This window comes from Erpetoichthys calabaricus, chromosome 6 (assembly GCF_900747795.2).
Source record: "Erpetoichthys calabaricus chromosome 6, fErpCal1.3, whole genome shotgun sequence".
Taxonomy (NCBI): domain Eukaryota; kingdom Metazoa; phylum Chordata; class Cladistia; order Polypteriformes; family Polypteridae; genus Erpetoichthys; species Erpetoichthys calabaricus.
The window spans coordinates 78155205-78180898 of record NC_041399.2 but is presented as its reverse complement, the minus strand read 5'-3'; the positions used below and the strand labels follow the sequence as shown (position 1 = coordinate 78180898).

The 25694-nt window shown below is 38.5% G+C and overlaps 1 protein-coding gene across 2 annotated transcripts; it reads right to left on the bottom strand.

The window, feature by feature from the left end:
- Window positions 1–3927: 3927 nt before the first annotated feature.
- Window positions 3928–25315, bottom strand: zbtb14 (zinc finger and BTB domain containing 14). 2 transcript variants are annotated; one of them, XM_051929155.1, is made up of 2 exons: window positions 25157–25315; window positions 3928–8189 (listed from the first exon to the last, which is right to left on the bottom strand). In XM_051929155.1, exon 2 carries the CDS (start codon window positions 8170–8172, stop codon window positions 6838–6840), a length of 1335 nt encoding a protein of 444 aa, XP_051785115.1. In that variant the 5' UTR covers window positions 8173–8189; window positions 25157–25315; the 3' UTR covers window positions 3928–6837. The 2 variants fall into 2 exon arrangements, with proteins under 2 accessions (XP_051785115.1, XP_028659584.2); XM_028803751.2 differs by lacking the exon at window positions 25157–25315 and adding an exon at window positions 24742–25081.
- Window positions 25316–25694: the final 379 nt, after the last annotated feature.

Genomic DNA, 25694 nt, shown 5'->3' with positions numbered 1-25694 from the left:
GTTTTGCGATTTGTGTGTTTAGTGTCTGTTAAAGTTGTGGTATCATGCAATTTGCTATTCATAATTTAATATCAGTCAGTGCAGCACTCAATAGCAGCTTTCTAAAATAAACACCACATATTTAAAAAAATGAGCAACGTACAGTGGTGTGAAAAACTATTTGCCCCCTTCCTGATTTCTTATTCTTTTGCATGTTTGTCACACAAAATGTTTCTGATCATCAAACACATTTAACCATTAGTCAAATATAACACAAGTAAACACAAAATGCAGTTTTTAAATGATGGTGTTTATTATTTAGGGAGAAAAAAAATCCAAACCTACATGGCCCTGTGTGAAAAAGTAATTGCCCCCTTGTTAAAAAATAACCTAACTGTGGTGTATCACACCTGAGTTCAATTTCCGTAGCCACCCCCAGGCCTGATTACTGCCACACCTGTTTCAATCAAGAAATCACTTAAATAGGAGCTGCCTGACACAGAGAAGTAGACCAAAAGCACCTCAAAAGATAGACATCATGTGAAGATCCAAAGAATTCAGGAACAAATGAGAACAGAAGTAATTGAGATCTATCAGTCTGGTAAAGGTTATAAAGCCATTTCTAAAGCTTTGGGACTCCAGCGAACCACAGTGAGAGCCATTATCCACAAATGGCAAAAACATGGAACAGTGGTGAACCTTCCCAGGAGTGGCCGGCCGACCAAAATTACCCCAAGAGCGCAGAGACGACTCATCCGAGAGGTCACAAAAGACCCCAGGACAACGTCTAAAGAACTGCAGGCCTCACTTGCCTCAATTAAGGTCAGTGTTCACGACTCCACCATAAGAAAGAGACTGGGCAAAAACGGCCTGCATGGCAGATGTCCAAGACGCAAACCACTGTTAAGCAAAAAGAACATTAGGGCTCGTCTCAATTTTGCTAAGAAACATCTCAATGATTGCCAAGACTTTTGGGAAAATACCTTGTGGACTGATGAGACAAAAGTTGAAGTTTTTGGAAGGCAAATGTCCCGTTACATCTGGCGTAAAAGGAACACAGCATTTCAGAAAAAGAACATCATACCAACAGTAAAATATGGTGGTGGTAGTGTGATGGTCTGGGGTTGTTTTGCTGCTTCAGGACCTGGAAGGCTTGCTGTGATAGATGGAACCATGAATTCTACTGTCTACCAAAAAATCCTGAAGGAGAATGTCCGGCCATCTGTTCGTCAACTCAAGCTGAAGCGATCTTGGGTGCTGCAACAGGACAATGACCCAAAACACACCAGCAAATCCACCTCTGAATGGCTGAAGAAAAACAAAATGAAGACTTTGGAGTGGCCTAGTCAAAGTCCTGACCTGAATCCAATTGAGATGCTATGGCATGACCTTAAAAAGGCGGTTCATGCTAGAAAACCCTCAAATAAAGCTGAATTACAACAATTTTGCAAAGATGAGTGGGCCAAAATTCCTCCAGAGCGCTGTAAAAGACTCATTGCAAGTTATCGCAAACGCTTGATTGCAGTTATTGCTGCTAAGGGTGGCCCAACCAGTTATTAGGTTCAGGGGGCAATTACTTTTTCACACAGGGCCATGTAGGTTTGGATTTTTTTTTCTCCCTAAATAATAAAAACCATCATTTAAAAACTGCATTTTGTGTTTACTTGTGTTATATTTGACTAATGGTTAAATGTGTTTGATGATCAGAAACATTTTGTGTGACAAACATGCAAAAGAATAAGAAATCAGGAAGGGGGCAAATAGTTTTTCACACCACTGTATGTCTGAGGAACTTATCCTGATCATAAGGTCTGGAGGGTCCGCATTGCTAAAAAAAAGTCTGGGCTTTTCTAAGGCTCTCAGAGTGGTCTCCTCAAGGACAAGTACTAGGAAAGCATTGGCTACACAGTATAAAAACAGCAATACGCAAGGTGACGGATTTGTTAAAAAAAACACAAAACAAAAAAAGACAAACCAACACATAATAATACAAACAGTCTAAGACAGGCTACAGAGAAGCGTTACATTTGTCATTTACGGTTCCGCTACATTTTAAGTTTACCACGTCCATTAGGTTTTTGTTGTTGATACATTGTCCAAATCAGTACTCTTGTACGCAGGGACACCATTGTTGCTGCAAGTTTTCATCTCAGCCAGTCAGTGAGTGAGTTACTCTTTTGTCTGATTGATTAAGCTGTTAAATTAGCTAGCATTGTACAAATAAAACTTAATTCATTCTTTTGCCATACCTTACAATGTTCACTTTATTAAATTCCATTTTTTACAACTTTTAGTACTTTTGACCACTAATTGGCAAGGGTACCCAGTTCTGAACTGAAACAGTCTACAGTCTTCCCCTAAAGAAATGGGGATTCTGTGTAAAATGTGGTGGAGATATGACCAGTAAGGTTAATTTGCATACTAAACACACACATGCACAATTCCGATTTATTATATTTTAGATTAGCACACAAATGAACATAACACTTAAGTAGCTGCTCCCTTTTAGCCCTCAGGGTCATCTGCACTTGAGTCTACTGCTCTCCAGTAAATATCTGGACACCGATACAGTACTAATATGTTAGAACTATGGAAAAAATTGCAGAATTTCTTTTGAAATGTAAATGTCATACTAGACCAGTGTTTCTCAACCTTTAAAGTATTTGCGACCCGAGTTTTCATAAGTTTTAAATCTCGCCCCCCTAACGGTTTTTGAAACCCTAATAAAACTTATTCCTAGATTTTTTGCTGCCGATACACCGCTACCAGTTTAAAATTTCCCTACGAATAGCGAAATTACGCCACATATGGCAACATTAGCACCCCCTTTTTTGTTACTTCCCCACAGTTTGAGAACCGCTGTACTAGACCATCCTTCTATATGCAGAATAAAAAACATGGTAAACAAATACATCAATCAGACACAACAGAGACTCACTAATTTGTGAACAAATTACCTGCAGCAACATGGGTACCCGAGGACTGAACTTGAAAAGCCGATCTCCAGATCCAAAAGCCACCTCCTCAAGACTGGTCCTATTTGCTAAGCTCATCCTTGCCCCTATCCACATAGCATTTTACACATTATATAACTGCCATGCAAAATGTTGCAAATAATGCAGTGGTCCGCCATGTATATGCTTAACATTAAGAGAATGGGACTAAAAATGCCTTAAAATCTTACATGTAGTAAAATGATATTTACATGAACAATAAATTAACTTTAAGCCTGAAGTCTAATTAAAATCTTACATGTAGTAAAATGATATTTACATGAACAATAAATTAACCTTAAGCCTGAAGTCTAACACTTTACAAAGGTAGCCACATATGTTTAGTGGTCATATTTTTACAGTTTAATGCATTTTAGCATTCAAATGAAAATACATTACCTTATATTCCAAGATCAACATACATTAAAAGTATTGTGCTTTGAAAAATAATAGTTAAAAACTGGTGTGCACTGAAAAACATAAAAAAGCCCACACCAACACAAGACTGAGGCAAAGAAAAACTGAAACAAACCTAGCTAACTGCACTAATAAATAGCCAGATGATTAAAAAATGACTGACAGTCTGACATCCTGTGGGCTTCTAAAAAATTAACAACATTAACAGCATAACATTGTTCTGGACCTCAACAACTTACAAGAAGGCATATTATAATCCATTGACATTTACAACTCCATCTTCCCTTGATCAAATTATACTGTCATTGTCTGACCTTGAACAGAGACTGACAACAAATGAAGATGGGTAACAGCACTTGTAATGAATATTCCAATCACAGCTCTACAGTATTACATTACTTATGCTTGCTCTGAGATTTAATTTTTTGTTCCCTGTACAAAGTAAATATTAATAGTGCAGCTCATAAAACAAACTATAGTTCAAATTAATTGCTCTGACTTGTGCGAAAAAAAAATTAAGAAAGTTGTGGACACTCACTTTAAGAAACAATGACTTTATTGTAAGAACTGCTCGCACTCGGCAAGCAACATCAACCGTAATAAAATATAATTTCCTTGTATAAAGATGGTGAGTTATTAACTTTTAATAAATAAAAAAAAAAAAAATTACAAATTTCTCACAATGATGCCGAGGCCCACAGTTAGTGAAAGTGCATTCAACAGCAGGGCCTCTGAAGGGGTAGAGTCTACGAAGCACTGATCACATAACAGCATTAATACTTTGAAACAGTGCTGAACCACCAAGTTTACTGGCTACACAATGTGCTACAATACATATCATCACCACCACAGTTAGCATGTTAAAAACTGTACCTAAAAGTAAATTGTATTATTGAACAGGTTCAATATAATTTGGGGAAAAATCTTCCTTAATTTAAATTCATATATGTTAAAACACAATCACTTTTAGATCATGTATATGGTCATTTATTTGCTAAGACCTTTAAGACAAAGGCAAGACAGCACTGATGACAGTCCAATGATTTACTCAATGTTGTCTAATTATTAGTTTATTTAAAAAACCATATCAGGATGTTGCTGGATTGCTAGGTGTTACACTAAACAATACCTGCATGTCAGGGTTACCAAATGTGAGAACAGTAATGACGCTTGTAGTGAGCTTGCAATGACAAATTTAAAAAACTAAATTAATCACACATCCCCCCATAAGCTTGTTAATAGCTACAAACCACCTTAGCAAAACTCAGTATTTACCACAAGTTAAGCTAATTAGAAATTCCCATTGTAAACATTCTGCAACAAAACTAAAAATATTTTTTTCTTTTATATATATATGTATATAAACAGTGATTATTACTGGCTTAAACTGTTTTGCTTAATGACAAAACCAGGACTGTGGGAGACACTTCATATGTTACATCCTGAAGAAAGGCATTGCAGTGATCCCAAAAAGAGAAATTCATTACTGTTATACAGCTTTGGTATAGTGTACATTTAGGACAGGGGTCGGCAACCCGCGGCTCTGGAGCCACATGCGGCTCTTCAGCCTCCTTGTAGTGGCTCCCTTTGGCCTTGACAAAAAAAAAAACATGAAAATGAATAATGGCAATTTCTTAATTTAAGTTGTATTTATATATATGTTTATTTACGACTACTACTGTTATACATTTTAACATCTAATTTAGAGAGTTTAATTCTGCGTGGACAGAAGCATTTGCCTTCACCGCCAACGACGCTGGCTTACCGGTGTGCTTAATATGTGGCGATAAATTATCGAACAACAAAAAATGTAACGTTGAAAGACATTTTCGAAACAAGCACTCAGCATTCAAAATACCCAAGTGAAGATAAGCGAAAGAGAGCAATTTCGGAACTGCAACGGAAAGCTGAACAGAGCAAACATACTTTCAAAAAGTGGATCACTTCTACACAGTCAACTACAGCTGCTAGTTTTGTGGCAGCTCAAGAGATCGTAAGGAGGGGTAAGCTGTTCACAGACGGAGAATACATGAAAGAATCGTTCATAAAAATATCAGAGCATCTATTCTCCGACTTTAAAAACAAACGGGAAATTGTTCAGAAAATGCAAGCTGCATTTAGAGAAAGATTCAGTGAGTTCAGAAAGGAAAAACACACACTCTCTCCTTCCCTGTCACACCCCTGGACATCGACCCATCCCTGCTGAACACATCCGCATTCACAGGAGTGAGTAAGTAAGCCCGATCTAGAAATTGAACTGGACGACATGGCAGATAAAGATTAATGGGTGTCCAAGTTCAAATGCCTGACAGCGGATCTTGAAGAAGTCGCCTGTCAGAAGGCTACTCTCGCTAAAGAGCACAAATGGAGTGATATTGAAAACCTCCCCAAACCCGACAAATTTGTTTTCGACACATGGAGTGCCATTCCCGAAACGTATATGAACATGAAAAAATATGCATTTGGAGTCCTGTCCGTCTTTGGCTCAACATACTTAAGTGAGCAAGTTTTCTCAAGCATGAACTTCATAAAGTCCAAATATCGCTCCCGCCTCACACATGAGAGCCTGCAGTCCTGTGTGAAGATCAAAGTCACATCGTACAGCCCCGACACAGAGATGATCAGCAGCGAACTTCATGAACAGAAGTCACATTAAACAGGTGAGAACAATAGCATTTAATATTATTTTTCATAAAAAAAACACATTCATTTCGGACCCGGAGCTGATGTAGGTTTTTTTGTTTGTTCAGGTGCTTCAGTTGATTCAGCACACTGAAATGGAATTTAATGTTTACTTTTTTAAAGCTGCTAAGCTACAGCTAAATGTTTTATTTATATTAAAGTGGGCTAGTTTTTATTTTAATTTTACACAGGTATAGGAAGGACCCAAATAGGCCTGCATAGTTCAGTTTAATTTATTTCAAAGTAGGCCTACACATGCACACTGCACTTCTGTTTGTTGTATTCCGTGGTTGTAACATGTAAAATCTAAAAGAAGATTAAAACTTTTAAAAGTTTATAAGCTGTGTTATGTTTTGCGGCTCCAGACTATTTTTCTTTGGAGGAAGGGGGGGCAAAATGGCTCTTTTCATAGTGAAGGTTGCAGACCCCTGATTTAGGAGAAATGAAGTAACTCCTTAAGAAAACTTTACAGATTTTAGGATTAAAACAGATGCCTTTTCAGTTTTAATCAAATTTCACAGCTAAAATACTAAACACACAAATATTTTATACCTGTCAAGCAAATGAAGTGAAAATGCTTAATGTATAATTATCAGTTCATTTTAACATTTATACAAAACCACTCTCACATTGGAGGCTTTTTCTTTTAAGATTACACTAAAATTTTCATAAAACCTGTACACACAATAAAACAGTTCCGAACAAAAACAGTATCACTGCAGCATCTTTTCCTGCGACCTGAGGCTCCACGCTAAACTGGGTCTTTTCATGTGCAAGCAATAGTTTCTAGCTGTTGCTCTGCTTCAGCTGCCATTGCTGCAGCTTGCAGCTGATCTGTTTCACTTTGAATGCCACTGGTTGGAACCTGCTTGCGTTCGTTATGCATGTTGTTCTCATGCCTTTTCAGATCAGAAGCTTTTGCAAAGGCCTTGGTACAAGAGCTGCAAACGAAGGGCTTTTCTCCTCTGTGCCGACGCTCATGGTCTTTCAAGTGGGACTTGTGCTTAAATGCTTTGTCACACATTTGACACCCGAAAGGCCGTTCATTACTGTGGACTCTCTCGTGTTTCTTGAGATCTGGTGCACGAATGAAGGACTTCCCACAAACGTCACATCTATATGGTTTATAGCCCGCATGAATTTTAAGATGTTCCTTTAAATGTGCATGTGTAGTGAAAGCTTTGTTACACATCTCACAGATAAAAGGGCGATCAGCAGAATGCAGTTTTTCATGCTTCCTCAACCGGCTCTCATCAATGAAAGTCTTTCCACAAATTTGACAAGAAAGCTGCTCCCTGTGGCCATACAGTAAATACTCAAACTTCATGTCACTTGCAGCAGTTGTCCATCCTGGTGGCTGCTCATCTTTGACATCACTTATGCTGTCAGCAAAGGTCAGAGTTTGAGGGGTTTGAGAGCCCATATCCTTAGGCTCTGTTTCCATACCTTCTACATCTTGGCCATAACAACTAACTTTGTGAACTTCTTCACTGCTGAGCTCTTTAAGAATGGCCTCCTGGACCCTGAGGGTAGTTTGTGGGGATTTTTCACCTTCAGGATTTGGTGGCGCTTCTTCAGCAGCATCATCAGATGGACTGTCATCCTGGTCTCCAAGTACCTCTACATCATCATCTTGGTTTTCATGTGCATCTGCTCCTGGAAGGGCCATTTTATCCACATCATAAGTAAACTTGGACTTTCTGTGGTCACCCTTTTCTTCGGGAGAAGAAGAATCCCGTTTCTGTGTGCAAAGTTTATCCAAAAACCTAATGCCTAGTATCTGTCCTGATGACATCATTAGATTGACGTCCTCCTTCTTCACAGAAATTTTGGCTGTGTACATGTAGTTTAACACTTCCTCAAATATATCTGAGCGCAGGAAATCAATTTCTATGACAGATGAATTGTCCACGTCGTGTTTTTTAAATAGCTTTTTGAAGTAATTGCTGCAGGCTGCTAACACACATCTGTGTGCCCGAAACTTGACATCTTCCACAACTACTGCAATATCACAGTATTCTCCTTCTAGCCTCTGCTCATTCAGTATCTTCAGAAAAACTGTTTTGTGTTCATCATCAACATACTTTACAGTTTCTGACATTATGAAGAGACAGACACCTGTTAAAAGAAAAAAAGGTAAACTTGAGTAATCAATAATGAAAGAAATACAGTGTAAACTTAATGTTCAGCAAAAGTGTAACTAAAAAAGGTCAAATCTTTTTATGTTTAGTTCTAATTAAAAGGCTTATCAACCAATAAAAGTGAACTTTTTTTTGTCAATTCATTTAGTGTTGACACGGACCATTTGAATTTTCCTTCTTCATGGTGAAAAAGCAGTTTTATTATTATGAGCACCAAATAACAAGATAAACCTACTTTTTGTGAACACTGGAAATGGCACGTATTGCATGACAAATAACTGCATGTCTGTTATTCATGACTGGACACACCTTTCAGTATGCAACAACAAATGTTGCAGCTGCACAGTGGCAACAATAAGCATAGCAGGTGGCTGGCAGAAGTTCATACACAACAGCGGAGTGTCAATGTGGCCGTTTAACTGAAGTGAATGCAGGGGAGAAAGCTTGGTCAATTTACCTTTCTGATGTGTACTGTAGCAGATCAATTGTCAATAAAGTCTGCTATAGCCCTTTTATAGGTTTATTTTGATTTTTTTAGATGTTTCTGTTAAAATGATGTACTTTTACACATTGGTGCAGTTGATATTGTTTCATAGTCTACAAAAGGAAACTAGTGCCCAAGCCGAAAACAGACCAGTGACAGTGAGTTCTGTTGTAACAAAAACTTTTCAAATAATGGAAATATAACAATTTTTCAGTATCTCTGGTTTGCCAAATATTATCATGATCCTGTTTATTTTTTTTTTATTTTGCCAAGATCAGTAGAATATGCAATAAACATGGCTTTACACTGCATTCTGCAGCATTTATACTCTTGAAGTAGCCTACTTATACCTTATGCATTAACTGTTACTACTGTAAATGTAATTATGTCACAAATTGTATACGGTACGGTCAAAAGCATTTTACTATAGCTATGGCTACAACATTAAGTTCCTAGCATCTATGTTATCTGACAATAAAGTTCAATTCACATTATCTCAATACTAGTGCCCCCTAAGTACTCAAACTCAATATTGGTTTTATTCTATAACAGCCCAGAGTACTCTGCTTTAATCCTTTTAGGGCGGATGTCGACTTTTGTCGACAGGAGGGGTTGAGGGCGAATGTCGATAAAAGTCGACATCCAGGGATAGAGGGCAACAATCAGCTGCTAATGGCGACAAAACTCACTGTCACGTCGCAGGTATTCCCTCTGTGCTTGGAAGAATGCTAGACTCGTTGACTCGGCTACTAATCCTTGCGTGTGCGTGAGTTGCGAAATGTAAACAATGGCAAGATGGCATCAACATGTCACAAGGGAGCGAAGCGAGTGCAGAAAAGAAAACACTCAGCAGACAATGTTTTGCGCATTATTGTGGAGTCGGACTCTGATTTTTCAGAATCGGATTTTATTGACAGTGAGACAGGAGATCGAATGAGTGAGAAGACGGCATCATCTTATCGGACACCAGCCGATGCCGCGCCAGCTGATCCGCTGCCAGATGAGTGCATTCGCACAGCCGATGCATCTACGGCAAGGTTCGCGTGGAAGGAATACACACACATTGATCCGTAGGAGCCAAACTGGCTACTGGACTTCACAGGACGGCATGGCTTGCTGTTGGACACGACAGATCACCAGCTGCTGAACTACTTCAGGCTGCTCTCTCCTGATGCTGCTTTTCAGCTACTGTCAGACGAGACAAACAGGTAGGCAGAGAAATTTTTTGAATCGCGGGCTGCGCTTGCATCGCATTCTCGTTTTTCAAAGTGGAAACCCACAACAAAAGACGAGATGAAGCGCGCTGTGGCATTACAAATAGAGATGGGACAGAACTGGTGATATAACTTCAGGGAGCATTGGTCCAAACGTGCTTTGTCCCCTGGTGGCTTTGGTTATGCAGCGTGATGATAGGTACGTGATGCTGCAAAGTTTTATTCACTTCTGTAATAAACAGAAGCAAATCCCATGGGGTGAGCCAGGCTATAACGCCATGCATAAAGTTCAGCCCCTGCTTGACATTGTGGAACCAACATAGAAACAATTTTATCAGCCTGGCTGTGATTTGTCTGTGCGTGAATCTATGATAAAATAAAAGGGACACCTTTTTTTCTGCAAATATATGCCAGACAAGCCCACAAAGTATGGCATAAAGGATTTTGTACTGGCAGAAGCAAACACTGGTTTCTACCTGAAAGTAATTACATATACAGGAAAGTATTTCTTTCAAAGAGAGAACTGTCCCTTGACAAGTCAGGTTGTGCTGGAGCTGCTTCAGGGCTATGAACATTTGGGTCATGTTGTGTACATTTGGACAATTTTTATACATGCCCAGAATTGTTCATGGAGCTACAGAGCAGAGGAATTGGAGCTTGTGGCACAGTGAGGGTGAACAGGATACACATGGCTTCACAGTTGAAGCCAGACAGGCTGAAGATGAAAAGAGGGGACAATCCGGTTTTCATGCGGGCAGAAAACTTGGTGGAAGTGGCATGGCACGATGGCAAACGGGTGACTTGTCTCTCTACCAAGGTTATTATAGTTTTGCCTTTTTATATTAGTTTTTATTTCTATATTTTTTCTGACCTTACTTGGAAATTCAGTTTAGTTTTAGTTTTCCTTCATTGCGTATTTTTAGTTTTAGTTTAGTTTTTATTTCACAAAGACATTTCTATTTTATTTTTATATATATTAGTTTCAGTTTTAGTTTTAGTAATTATGGCATGGAGCGTCTATGGAGTTAGTTTTGTGTCACAATCAGACAGAACTGTACACTTAACAGATTTGGATATGAGTTTAATGTTAGTGGAAGCATACTACACTGCCTGGTTTACTATCTGGTTTTGTTTTTGTCTGATAAAAACAAGCATAATCAAAACTAGACACTGAATATGAACAATTTTACACAATTTTATCATTTTAAAAATATTTTCTCATGAAAATCACAGGGGCTTAGGAAGAACAAGGCTCTTAGACTTGAATGAGTGTGCAGACCCCACCTAGCTGTATTAAGGGAAACAAAGAATAACAAGAATGTAGTGTCAAGGTTAGGGGCAGTGAGACTTGAATAGACCACCATAAAGGACAGTAAGCCCATAATGAGAAGAGCAAGAGCAGGTAATAGGAGTACGGACAGGCATAAAACAACAGAGATCTCAGAGAGTCTGAAATTAAGAACAATATATACATTATCTAAACCTGTTTATCCAGAGTAGAATTGCAGGAAATCTGGAGTCTACCTCAGCAGGTTTGGATGCAAGGCAGGAAAAATCCCTGGTATGCATATGTTTGATAAGGCTGATGTTAAGAACAAAAAGAATATGATATTTCAACTATCTATTTTGATAAAGAGAGAAAAACATTGAAAAAAGGGAGACAAATATTTTAAAATATAATTCTGCTAATGGATTACTTTCACAATATCAGGTATTTTGAGTTGTGAATATGAACTGAAAAAGATAAAAATTAATAAATATGGAATAAATACAAAAACCCATTAGTATGTTTAGTTTTTCATCACTTGTCAGACTGTCTACCTTTGTTTGTATCGCTTCGTTGTTAAACGATGTTTTTAAAGCAAAAGTGACTGGTCAGCAACAACATGCTGATCTTGTATGATGACCTAGTCAGTCTCTCAATCAGTGCCATTTTATTTTCAAAAACCGGGAGTGCTCTCCCCTCGATTTTCTTGTATACTCAGATATGGGGATGGACATTTGAGGAGTAAACCGCAAGACAATGATTATATTTTTTATATTCTGTACATTAAGGAACCATCAACAAGAAATCAATTTAATAATATATTGAACACTTATTATAAAAGTGAATTTGAATAAATTGGACTCTGCAACTGTATAAATAAAAAAAAATTGAGTATGTGTTCAGGTAAAGTACCACTTCTGGGTGATGGATTTGGCCCAAAAGTTAATACAGAAGTATAATTGTGGCGTAACAACCACATGCTGAATTTCATCCATCTATCTAGTTGCGTTTTTGAGTTATCGTGTTTTTACACACACGCACACACACAGGCCCACACACACACACACACGCACGCACACGCACGCACACGCACACACACGCACACACAGTTCCAAAGAGCAATATTGTTGGACACTGGTTAGTCTATAATGTCAAGATTCATCAAAATATCTTGGTCGAATTTTTTCATGATTACTATACTTTCTCTATACTTCATATATGAGAAAGTAAAAACGATTTCTCCAGTGCGAAGTGGCAGGTGAATTGCTGTCAACAAAAAGCAGACACCTGAGAAATAAACTGAAACGTTACTCACTCGTGATTTTTCTGTCCATATGGTAAATGTTTTGTTGACAAGCACATTCTGATTTCAGCCGTTTGAATTACATCTTGATATAGAACAAGCGCAAAGAAAGGCGGCATGCAAATCGCTATTTCGTACGCTTTACGCACCCGCACTCAGCTTGCTCTGTCACCGCAAATGCTGTGTGAACAGCCGCCCTCAGTCACCAGCCGCTGTTCACTGGATGAATATATGCGGGCGGCTCGTGGTGGATGACTTTCTGTTTAAGAGTTAAAACTTACAAGGGTTAAAGACTAATGGCAAGAATATTCATTCAAAAACGAAAACTAAAAATATTTTAGTAAATTATTATCTTATTTCAGTTAGTCTTTCCAGCTACTTTAATAGTTTCATTTAGTTTTAGTTTTTCATTACGGTTTTGTTAATTATTTTATTTCAGTTTACGAAAATGTTTTTTTAATAATAGTTTCAGTTTTGATTTTAGTTTTCGTTAACTATAATAACCTTGCTCTCTACAGTACACACTAACAATATATGTGAGAAAGTGCAGCAACAGACAATTGAAAAGTAGGCACCAAAGCAACACATATTGTAAGCAGTGCAATGTGGCAATGACTGAAATTGGCTGCTTTGAGCGAGATCAGACTTTGCAGGACTTTGCTGTGTAAAATGTATGTGATATGTATGTGAAATCATAGAGTATGCAGGCTCATACAACATGCAAGACAGTAACATTTGTCAAAAGTAAATATTTTTTGTTAATTTCAATTGCTTTGTGTTCTTTTTTTAAAAAAAGTTAAGTTTTCGGAAAAATATTCATCCCTGGGAGAAAAGAAACAAAAAAAAAATTAGCCCTAAAAGAGTTAAAGTGCGAGCATCGGAACACAAAAATAAAAGATGCTGTAGCATTAAAGGGATAGCTGAAAAGTGCATGTACAAAACCAAAGCTGTGACCATTGGACAAACATTTTAAACACTACAAAGACAACTGTTTTTCACAGAAAGACAGAGGGCAGAAAACAGGGTTGTGTCCTGATCCAAATTGTTACTGTAAGTAACATTAGTGTGAGATATGGAAGAGAGATTGGTAATATACATAGGATCCTTGCGTACCAGTTTGGTTTCCCCATGTCTGTGTGTTGAACCTAATTTTTTTTATGTAAACATATTTACGTTTTTAGAGTATGAAAACTAAAAACTAAAGTTTAAAATCTCTCTCCACATGCCAATATGCAACACAGAGTAAATTTGCATGCACACACATAATCAGATGAAGGTGAATAACCCAGTTAAAACAGAAACTTGGTTGCTTAAAAAATACACATTTACATCGGCAAGAAATCGTCTGTATTTCTCGTTTGTCAAAACGCTCCAATGCCATTAAATTACACAAAAAAAGAGTTAAACGTTGTCATTGTCCACTGTGAATCTGAAAATAAGCATGACACCTGTGATGATTTTCTTATGCTTTAAAAATATGTTTACCCGAACTGATGCTTTATTTATAGGTTTCTGTTACTGGAAAGCACACAGCATGCTCTTTTCTGCTTAGCTGTGTGACTAAGCCTTACAAAGGACCCAGTATATGTGCTTCTTGCCTTACACCCAGTACTGCTGGAATAATAATGGGGGTATTTTTACTTCAATAAATAAGTATTGAGTTAGGTTACTCAATTTAAAAAGTAATTGGACTATATAAAGTACACTACTTTTACATGTTATTCTATTGGTCTCAAGATTGTGTTGCTGAGTTTAGCACTGTACATTCAGTTGATCAACATACATGTAGCTATGTCTGAACTACCGAGACAGATTATTTCAGCCAGGAGAAGGAATAATATGATTGCCTGAACATTTGCTTTAAGGAAATTGATTTTGTGGATGCTTTGATCATTGGTTGCTGAAAGCATGTACGAAGCATTTGCATGCACAGACTATAAAATCCTTAACATTAACCCAGTTAAGGTTTTAAAAGGCCACATAATCTGGTTACTCGCAGAGAAATCTACATCTTTGAACTGGATTTCTTAGAGGCCAATATTCTTATTTTGATAACTGGAATATGGGTTTACATGGCATTTTAGAAATCAGGTTTCTATGGATAACTGAGTTATTGGAGTAATTGTAAATGTACTAAGTGGCCATAACCAAGAAAGCTGCAGCATTATACATTTAAGAATTTAACTTAAAGTGAAAACAAATCACAAATTGACTCTTTACAAGACTGAAACCCATTAAGTGCTTACTTAATGTACACTGAGTCAAATGGGCTTATAGCCTTTAAACTATCAGACCGTGGCCAAGAATAGCCACTTGAATACATTGATGTTCTGCATAATATACTCAGGATGCCTCTATCCACAGTTACAATCCATGTTAAACCTGACAGGTAACATTTTTAGTTCTATCTCTGCACAAATTCTATATGCGACTCCCTCACACTACTAGGTATTACAGGTTTTAAAAATTGTTGGTATAGTACAGTATGTAGCTACAGTTTTACCATTCAAGTGGCACATTAGTTTTGTATGTGGTAGTTCATTGCAGATGTGCTGCTTTTGTATTTTAAGTGTAGTATTGTAAGGTTTGCATTGAACATCACTGCCTTTTGCTTGAAAGGATTCCATGCCAAACTATGTTTAGCACACTTAATTTTCCCCAAAGGCATCTATTCTGCTTATACTAAGACTTAGCATACCAGTAAAACATTTTAGAAATTCATACCTCAAGAACATTTTTTTCCGTTATACCAGATCAACATTTATCACCCACTTATTATTTGGAATCATCTAGCTCAGGAGGAAAGGTACCCATAATCTCTTTAAAAGCATCATACATGTCATCACAAGAATCAAAACTTAAAGCTACTAAAATGTGATGTTGTTGTTTAGTGCTCAACAGATTAAATTCCTGTACTTTTGTCCACACTATTTGTCTGAAAGAGAAAGAGCAAGCCACAAGCTACATCATTTGTCTCGCATGCTTTTGCAGGTTTGTCGATTGGGGTGTGGATAGTCCCTCATAAAGCACAAAATGTACAAAAGCAAATCGTTTTGAAAACAAGAAAATGCACACACAGTATAACAATACTTTATGATCAAATAAATAGTTAACTGACTTGAAAGTTGCAATGATAACTTATAGTTATCTGTTGGTTATAGAGAGTCAATGATTAATTTCAATTTATATTTCTTGATCATATTCGAAAGTACCACCTGATAGAGTTACAATATCTGTTTAAGCCTCAAAGTAAAACTGTTAGCTCTTCGGACCACAATAAATTGCAGTGTCAGAGAAATAGAATCCTTAAAATGTGCAGATACTACAGCTGTGAGGCTGTTTTTAGTGTAATGTAAATACAGAGTACATATATGTTCACTTAAAGTTCACATAGGAATGCTCACTTAATCCCTTTCCTCTTACATTTTTCTTTTTCTCTTTTATGGTTAACTCACCTCAAATAGCAGAAGTGAACTGGTAAGAATGCATCTAAAAACACTATGTGCCTGATTTGTTAAGGTACTTTATAATTTGCTGCAGATATTAACCAATTTACAGATAATTTGAATCTTCACTAGTCTTAACAGAACTGAAGAGTAAACTTCCAACAACGTGGACAATTACAAAATATATATGTAAACTTTAAAGCTTAAAAGACAACATGGGTTTCTAACTTTCTGCTTCAGAGTTTTGCACATTTTTTCATGAATAAATGTAAAATTAATACTTCTTTGAGGGCAGCATCATTCATTTATTCATTGAAAAAAAGTAGAGAGAGAGAATGTGTCAAGTCACTAAAATATAACAAAATTGGTGCAGTCAATATTAATGGTCTTGTATTAAATAAGAGGATAAACACAAAAATGCCATGTCACATTACGCTATTTTTCTAGTGATTTCCAGCTATAGACTGCATTTACACATTCATAACAAGTCAAAGGCAGCCATGGCATTGACCTATGACTGCTAATTACAGTCATATGAAAAAGTTTGGGTGCCCCTCTTAATTCTTTGGATTTTTATTTATCATTGGCTGAGCTTTCAAAGTAGCAACTTCCTTTTAATATATGACATGCCTTATGGAAACAGTAGTATTTCAGCAGTGACATTAAATTTATTGGATTAACAGAAAATATGCATCATAACAAAATTAGACAGGTGCATAGATTTGGGCACCCCAACAGAAATATTACATCAATACTTAGTTGAGCCTCCTTCTGCAAATATAACAGCCTCTAGATGCCTCCTATAGCCTTTGATGAGTGTCTGGATTCTGGATGGAGGTATTTTTGACCATTCTTCCATACAAAATCTCTCCAGTTCAGTTAAATTTGATGGCTGATGAGCAATGACAGCCTGCTTCAAATCATCTCATAGATTTTTGATGATATTCATGTCAGGGGACTGTGACGGCCATTCCAGAACATTGTACTTCTCCCTCTGCATGAATACCTTTGTAGATTTCGAACTGTGTTTTGGGTATTGTCTTGTTGGAATATCCAACCCTTGCGTAACTTCAACTTTGTGACTGATGCTTGAACATTATCCTGAAGAATTTGTTGATAATGGGTTGAATTCATCCAACCCTTAACTTTAACAAGGGCCCCAGTCCCTGAACTAGCCACAGAGCCCCACAGCATGATGCATCGTCCACCAAATTTGACAGTTGGTAGCAGGTGGTTTTCTTGGAATGCGGTGTTCTTCTTCCGCCATGCAAAGCGCTTTTTGTTATGACCAACTAACTCAATTTTTGTCTCATCAGTCCAAAGCACTTTGTTCCAAAATGAATCTCGCTTGTCTAAATGAGCATTTGCATACAACAAGCGACTCTGTTTGTGGCGTGAGTGCAGAAAGGGCTTCTTTCTCATCACCCTGCCATACAGATGATCTTTGTGCAAATTGCGCTGAATTGTAGAACAATGTACAGATACACCATCTGCAGCAAGATGTTCTTGCAGGTCTTTGGAGGTGATCTGTGGGTTGTCTGTAACCATTCTCACAATCCTGCGCATATGCCGCTCCTGTATTTTTCTTGGCCTGCCAGACCTGCTGGGTTTAACAGCAACTGTGCCTGTGACCTTCCATTTCCTGATTACATTCCTTACAGTTGAAACTGACAGTTTAAACCTCTCAAATAGCTTTTTGTGGCCTTCCCCTAAACCATGATACTGAACAATCTTTGTTTTCAGATCTTTTGAGAGTTGCTTTGAGGATCCCATGCTGTCACTCTTCAGAGGAGAGTCAAAGGGAAGCACAACTTGCAATTGACCACCTTAAATACCTTTTCTCATGATTGGACACACCTGTCTATGAAGTTCAAGGCTTAACAAGCAAATCCAACCAATTTGGTGTTGCAAGTAATCAGTATTGAGCAGTTACATGCATTCAAATCAGCAAAATTACAAGGGGACCCACATTTTTTAACAGCCAATTTTTCACATTTGATTTAATTTCATATAACTAAATACTGCTTCACTAAAAATCTTTGTTCGGAAAACACCCCAGTACTCAGATGTTCCTAGGAAATGACAGACATACCACCGTTATCTTTTTTGTTGAAAGTAGAGTAAATTAGTATGCAGGATGAGAAGGGTTCAAAATTTTTTTCATATGACTGTATCTAGTCTGACATAACCAGAAGCTGACTCCAACTAGTCTGTGACTCACCCTGACAAAATCAAACTGTTCTGATTTTGTCTTGAATAGAAGGGCAGGCTCTGTGTGCATGACACTCACCTGGAAGTGCAATGCATATAATGAAGCAACAAGAAACAACTAATGCATGTGTTTTCAAGTTCTCAACCACGTACCACAGGGCTAGCGTTGTGGATGATCTCACTGTACTCTAAACCCTCTGCACAGGAACCAACTTCATCAGGTAGTCAGAAAAGGAGGTGAGCTCAAGATACTTTAGAAATGTGAAACTGTGCTGGAAAGCTGGCACTGAGTCATTTATTCTGACATGCCCAGTGATTTGTAGTCCTGTAATATGTCATGTTCCTGCAACGAGATTAGCAACTGTAGTGGTCAAGCCTGCCATCTCTTCAACTAGAAGTCATGCAATACTTCACTGGCTTTAAGAGAAGAAATATCAAACAAAACGGACTATTCAATGATGAAAAATGCCATCAAATCCTCATAAAAACTAACATAAAAACTAACATGAGATAGTTTAATTTCCCGTACACTTTGTTTTAACGATTTACGATTATCTGTACTTAAAAATGTGTGTTTCATGTATTAGAAATGCTGTAGAAACAAAAAATGTGTAAAGCCAGCTTCTGCCTATCTTTAAAGAAACAAACAACATTTTTTTCTGTGGGACAAAGTTAAAGAACATAGGTGAAGCAACTAATTAAACAAAAGTGCCGAAGTATATTAATAAACAATATTGCATAAATTAGGTAAAATGAAAACCAACAGCCATAGGAATGAATCAGCATTAAACATGATAAGGACATAGCGAAGTTAAACTAAACTCTGGGAAAGTGAACACTGCATTACACACCAATCAGCCATAGGGCTGCAACGGTTAGTCGACGTAATCGATGACGCTGACTACAAAAAAAAATCATCGACACAGATTTTTTTATTGTCGACGTGTCATAAACAGAACCTTCAAGAGAGTCTCCAGTCACAAAGAACCACATTGGTTTTTGTAACTGCAATGCACTATATGAACGTCTGGGGCAGTATTGTTTGTTATTGTTTGTCAAGACTGCACACAGTATACCAACGAAGAAGAACGTCTGAGGAGAAGAAGAATGTAGAGGAAAATAAATGTGGTTGCAATGGCAAGTCGGACAGAGGAGGGGGAAGGAGATGGAAAAAAAATTGAGACAGAAACTTTTGAAAGTGTGGGAGCACTTCACTGAAAAAGAAAAAAAAGCTGAATGCAGATTATGCAAAGTGGAGCTTTCTTTTCACCACCAGCACCACCACGATGCATGAGCATTAGAAACGCAAGCATCTTGGAGCTGTGATGCTGCCGTCTCTTGAGAGGTAAGTCTTAGCAAGTAAATTTAGTGTCACGTGTTAACGTTGATATTTGTACTATAATGTGTACATCAAGGTTTTGACAATGATAGTTAACCCTTAAACCGACACATACTTGGGGGTTAATGCACCCCTGGACGCCAAATACTTTTTAGCTGCACTTTTTAAGTAAACGTCACAATTCACAAAGAAAATGAGAAATTTTACTGGAACACGTGTTTTTTTTTCATGCAAAGAGCATCACAATTACTGCAACACTGATCATTTTACACACTGCAAATGAACTGTAAAAACTATAAAAAAAAACTACTGCAATAATCTATTATTATATGTTCAAGGTACAACTGAAGCCTAAATCACCAAGCCAACTGCGCTTGAACTGGCTGCACGCAGGCACACACAGGTAAGCGCTGACACTTGCAGGCCAGTCTAGTACAGTGACTGAATCTCGGGGACAGTGATGCTGCAAGGCGCCAGTGGTCATGAGCTGGCTGCTCAACGAATATACGGCACTTACTGATCAGCACCGGCGTGCTGGCAAATTGCTTTGTGAAGGGACTATAGCCGGGTTCGGCATTCAATGAATGTACGTCACCGAATATACTCGCCCCCTGCATGCTGGCAAATTGCACTGAGACACGACTTTAGCCGGTTGTGGAGTTCAATGAATTTACGTCGCCGCATATACTTGGCTTCGGTGTGCTCCCAAATTGCACTGGAAACCAACTCCAGCCAGTTGCGGCGTTCAACGAATGTACTTTTCACGAATATACTTGGCTCCGGTGTGCTGGCAAATTGTAACTGATAACTTGCGTTTTGGAGTATATCAGTAATTAGCTTGTTACATATTTTAGTCCCTTTACTTTTTTATTTTGGCATAATATAGTACATGATGTGATAAACTACAACACTTTTCCTTCAGAGTGTTATGATTAAAACATCTTTCTCTGTGTGCCAAATCATTCTTGTGTATTCCTGCTACCTCTACTCCCTCTGAGCAGCTCTTCTCAGCAGCTGGGAACATGGTCTCGAAGAAGAGAGCCAGCCTCACACCAGAGCATGTCGAAATGCTCACGGTCCCGCACTGCAATCAGGAATATACGAACTGAATCTTTTATAAACTGTACATTATTGTTTTATTTTATTTGAATTGAAGCTTTATTTAAACTTTTGGATTTTAAGACACACCAGTGGCCATTTTTGGTTAAGTTAAATGCACTTTTTTTGTTTAAAGACTGTGTGTACTTTAGTTTGTATTGTTTAATGTATTTCTGTTTTATTGTGATGGTCACAGTAATATAAAATATCTGATTATTTTCAAATTCATATGTTTCACTGGTTATTTTAATTTGATTATTATTAATTTTAGTCGTATTAATGCAGAGACATCAGGGTGACATTCACAGGTGGACAGACGTGAGCACATGAGGTAAGACACGCACTGGAGCCCAGAACAGGATGTGCAACCACAGGTCGCAGGCATCAAAATAGTCAGGCATGAAATAATCGAAGTCGACTACCAAAATAATCATTAGTTGCAGCCCTAATCAGCCACAACATTAACACCACTGACAGGAGGAGGTGAATAACAACAACTGTCTTGTTACAATGGCACATGTTAAGGGGTGGGATATATTGGGCACTGAGTGAACAGTCATTTACTTGATGATGAGATGTTGGAAGCAGGAAAAAGAGGCAAGCACAAGGATCAGAGAGATTCTGCCAAATTGTATCAGAGCATCACCAAAATGGCAGGTCTTATGGGTCGTTCTCAATATGCAATGACTAATGCCTACCAAAAGATGTCCAAGGAAGGACAAGCTGTGAACTGGCGACAGGGTCATTGGTGCCAAAGGCTCACTGATGCACGTAGGAGGAAAAGGCTAACAAATCTGGCACAATCCTAAAGAAGTGCTACTGCAGCACAAACTGCTGAAAAAAACTAATGTTGGCCATGAAAGAAAGGCTTCAGAGCAAGCAGTGCATCACACCTTGCTGTCTACCTGCAGACTTGTAAGAATGTCCATGCTGACCCCTATCCACTGAAAGCACCTACAATGGGAACGTGGGTGTCAGAAATGGACCATAGAGCAATAGAAAAATGTGGTCTGCTCTGATGAATCATGTTTTCTTGGAGATCATGTCGAAGTATGGGAGTTTTTGTTGTTTACCTGAGGAAAAGACAGAAGCAGGATGCACTATGGGAAGAAGGCAAATTGGCAGAAGCAGTGTGAAGCCCTGGGAAATGCTCTTTTCAGAAACCATGGGTCCTGGGATTTAAGTCAATGTTACTGTGATGCCTACTACCTGCCTAAAAAAATGCTGTAGACACTGTCCACCCCATAATGGCAATATTATTCCCTGAAGACAGTGGTTTCTTTCAGCAGGATAATGTGCCCTGCCACACTATAAAAAACTGTTCTGGAATGGCTTGAGGAATATGACAAAGAGTTCAAAATGTTGACTTGGATTCATACTCTCATTCCATTCAAACCCCTGTTGGATGTGCTGGGAAAATAAGTCCATACAGGCCCCACCTTGCAACTTAAAGGACTTGGGATGTGCTGTGCCAGATACCACAGTACACCTTCAGAGGTCTCATGGGGTCCATAGCTTGATGGGTCAGAGCTGTTTTGTCAGCACATGGGAGACATACACAACATTAGGCAGGTGGCTTTAATGTTGTGGCTGATTGGTGTAGCTGTATTATATTTACAACAGTTTTATTGAAAACATCAGTTTCTCCACATATTTAATCATTTGAAATGCAATGAATGACATAAAATGGTGAAAAAGTAAGCAGTAAACCACCAGAGGTTTAAATTTAAAGTTTAGGCTAGCAAAAACTGAAAAAAAGGAAATTTCAGAATATTACAAATGGGCCTTTGTTTCGGGAGCAATTAACCGGTTACAACCTACAGATGTTCTGCAATAATTAAAGTAAATAAAGCCTTGCAATTTGAAGCAAACAGTTTGCAATGGTGTCCCAAATTCTGTTGATTACTTAAAACCCTTCTCTGTCTTAAAAGCAGAACTAGAACAGACTGTGTTATTACACCTTCTGAAGTACTACTTGGACTATCTATTACTGTAGACAGTTGTAAATTCCAGTAATAACGGCAAAAAAATGGTAATTAATAAATTAAATGAGACAGGGCATCATTATCCTTAGAAAGTGTAGGCCTTTCATTTAAAGAAACTACAATAAAAAAATCAAAATATCAGTGAGTACAGTGGTGCCCTACTCAATCCAAAGGCAATTGGAAACTGTACAAAACTCTGATAGGAAGAGATGTGGCAGACCCAAAGTCACAACCCAATCAGAAGACAACTTTCTGAATGTCACCAGCTTGCATGAAAAGTGCCTCACAGCACAACAGCTTCGAGCACAGCTTAACAGTGGTTGAGAAAAAAAAAAAAAAAAGCAAGTCTCTGTTTCTACCATGTGCTGCTGCTTTGACATGGTGAGTGGCAGTAAGAAAGCCATTCCTTAAAGGACCAAAAAAAAAAAAAAAAAAAAAGTGAGACTCGCCTGGGCCGTGAAATGCAGACTGGAAGAAAGTCTAACGGACCAATGAATCAAAATTCGAAATCTTCAGTACATCACGCAGGGTGTTGATGCACCATCAAGTTAGCTCCTCAGTGTGTGACATGGAGGAAGTTCTTTCTGATCGATATTTAATTTAATCATAAAAAATGCCATGTGTCTGTTTGGCTGAAGGTGGCTACTTTGATGAAGCAAAAATTTCAACAAAATTTTGTACACTTAATTATTCCTTGATTTTTTTTATTAGCCATTGTTTATTTGTTCTATGCCTTGATTTCATAAAGCATTAAGACATTAAATTGTGTGCATTTTCATAAATACTGAAGTGTTCTAAAAATTTTGTAAGGTAGTGTGTATACAGTATATATACACATACACACACACACAAACAAACACATGCTTGAGTGTGTCATTTATTTATATTGTCCATCCATCCATCCATTTTCCAACCCGCTGTATTATAAAAAAAATCAAATTACTCATACTCGAAAAAAATAAGTTATATTATTTGCACATTTTTTTTATTAATTCGGTAAAAAGATTATCTTTTAAACATTACACACCAAAGATCCAACTGAGGAGTACTCTGCAAGACACAATAGGATGACAATCCTACAGTTACGGTTCCAAATAAGCAATATTTACTTGCACAATTTGCATTAGCATTATTCTCTTCACTTCAATGATTACTACAAAAATAAATGCTACCTTAATAACTAAAGCTCTTTATTAGACTTTTCATGACTGGTAAAATAAACTGAGATTTCACTCCCAATAAAACATTCTCTGCGTAGTAAAAAATTAACTCGGGCAGCGATTTACTATAGTCTGCGCAAGAAGCAGACTTGAATTAATAACACTAACTCATAAACTCAAGAATAACGCAATGTTGACCTAAGTAATCAGTCAATAATCTACTTGCACCATCAAAAATAGCTTTAAACAAATCAAGTGGGCAGTTCCAGGTATTCTCCCATTTACACACCGCTTGTAGTTACGAAGGACGGACCACTGGTGACTTGTGTTAAGTTTTTTGTATATAAATATTATTCGAGATAAAGACGGAATTTCCAGTAAAAAGCAGCTGTTCTGCGACCACTCATCGGTACAGGTGCTTCCTTGCAAAATGCATTTTGATCGATAGCTTAAAGGATGTCCGTCATATTTTAAGGGTTTCGGTGGTTAGTATGCGTTACGATGAAACTTAAAGCTATACACCCCCCCATACCTCCCGCGCAATATTACATTCGCGCCACTGACTAAGTTTACGCGCTACGGTAGCAGTGCCCGTGACGCACGAGCCACGCGCAGACGCCATCTTGACTTCCGAATCATTCACATTTTCTTGCAGAAGTCCACGTACCGTGCACTTTTTTTGTTGCGCATGCTCGATTTTTTTTTTTGCCTGCAATCGAAGACTAGCCACTTAACTGTAGAAGGTTACGTTTAGGCGTTTACGCTGTCGTCGTCAATTGTGTAATGTTACCATATCTTGACTTTGCAAAATAAACATTTTTTTAAAGATTACTTTCCGTCGCGTCAGAGCCTATATCGCCAGATGCTTTATTAAGAGAACGGAGGCAAGATATGAAAATCGCGACGCAGCTTCCTCGAGGCGAATATATGAAAATGCCATTTTGCATTACAAGATCACTGTTGGATATTTCTACCCTAATTATCCAGTTTACCCGAGCATTATTACACTGGAAATGGTTTACCTGATTAAAGTGTTCAGACTGAAGGGAGGGCAGTTTCCGCGTTCATCCATCTTGAGCCTGCGCCTGAAAGCCAACTGGAACCCGCACGACATTTTATGAACTAAATTCGCCCAGATCGTTGAGACATACAGCTTGTCAAAGCGATCACCCTGCGAAGCGGGTCATTTTTCCACACACAAAGACGTTTGTAGATACGATCCTGTTAATGGTAAGTGGAAGTAATGCGGCCAAAGCCCGAAGCAGCCAGTTCCCGCCTGCCATATGCCCGAGCAGCCATGAACACTCCTCGCTTCTCAACTTGTCCGCTGATGCAGACGTGAGCGCGCAGGCATCTGGCAGCTTTTAAATTATACTCCAGAAGGAAGACCGCGCATCGCGATTTCTTTGTCTAAATGCATACGTAAAACACTCTTACCTTTCAAAATTGATTATCTCCCTTTAGTTAAAGTAGATTTTCAACGCAAGCCTCGTGGAAACCAATAATACTTTGTGTAGTAATGACCTGAGAACGAGCAGGAAGGACGCGCCGCGCAAGCACGGAACTGCAGTCGGCGTTATGCGCATACACACGAGTCACACGCAAGGAGTTCCCGCGGTAGCGCACGCGAGTCTTCGAGAATGGCTCCGCTACGCCACGCGTACACGAACAAAGAGGTGCTGCTACGTAATCAGCGCAATTAAAAAAAAGCGTGAACTCCTGAGCTGGGCGCCCGCACGCCCATGGAATGAGATATTTGCAGTGCACGGCGAGCGGGCCTCTGGAGCGCGAAGCCCCAGGGGCGTGCGAGCTGGAGCAGGTGAGGAGAGCGCGAGTCGCTGTCACGAGCGGGAGCGCCCGTGAGCCTCATCGAGAATCGAGACCGACCAGCCAGACCCGTCCGAAAGCTCGCACGCGGTGGGCGGCCACGCACGCGCGATCGAACGGGGGACGATTCGGCGACTCTTGTGTTACT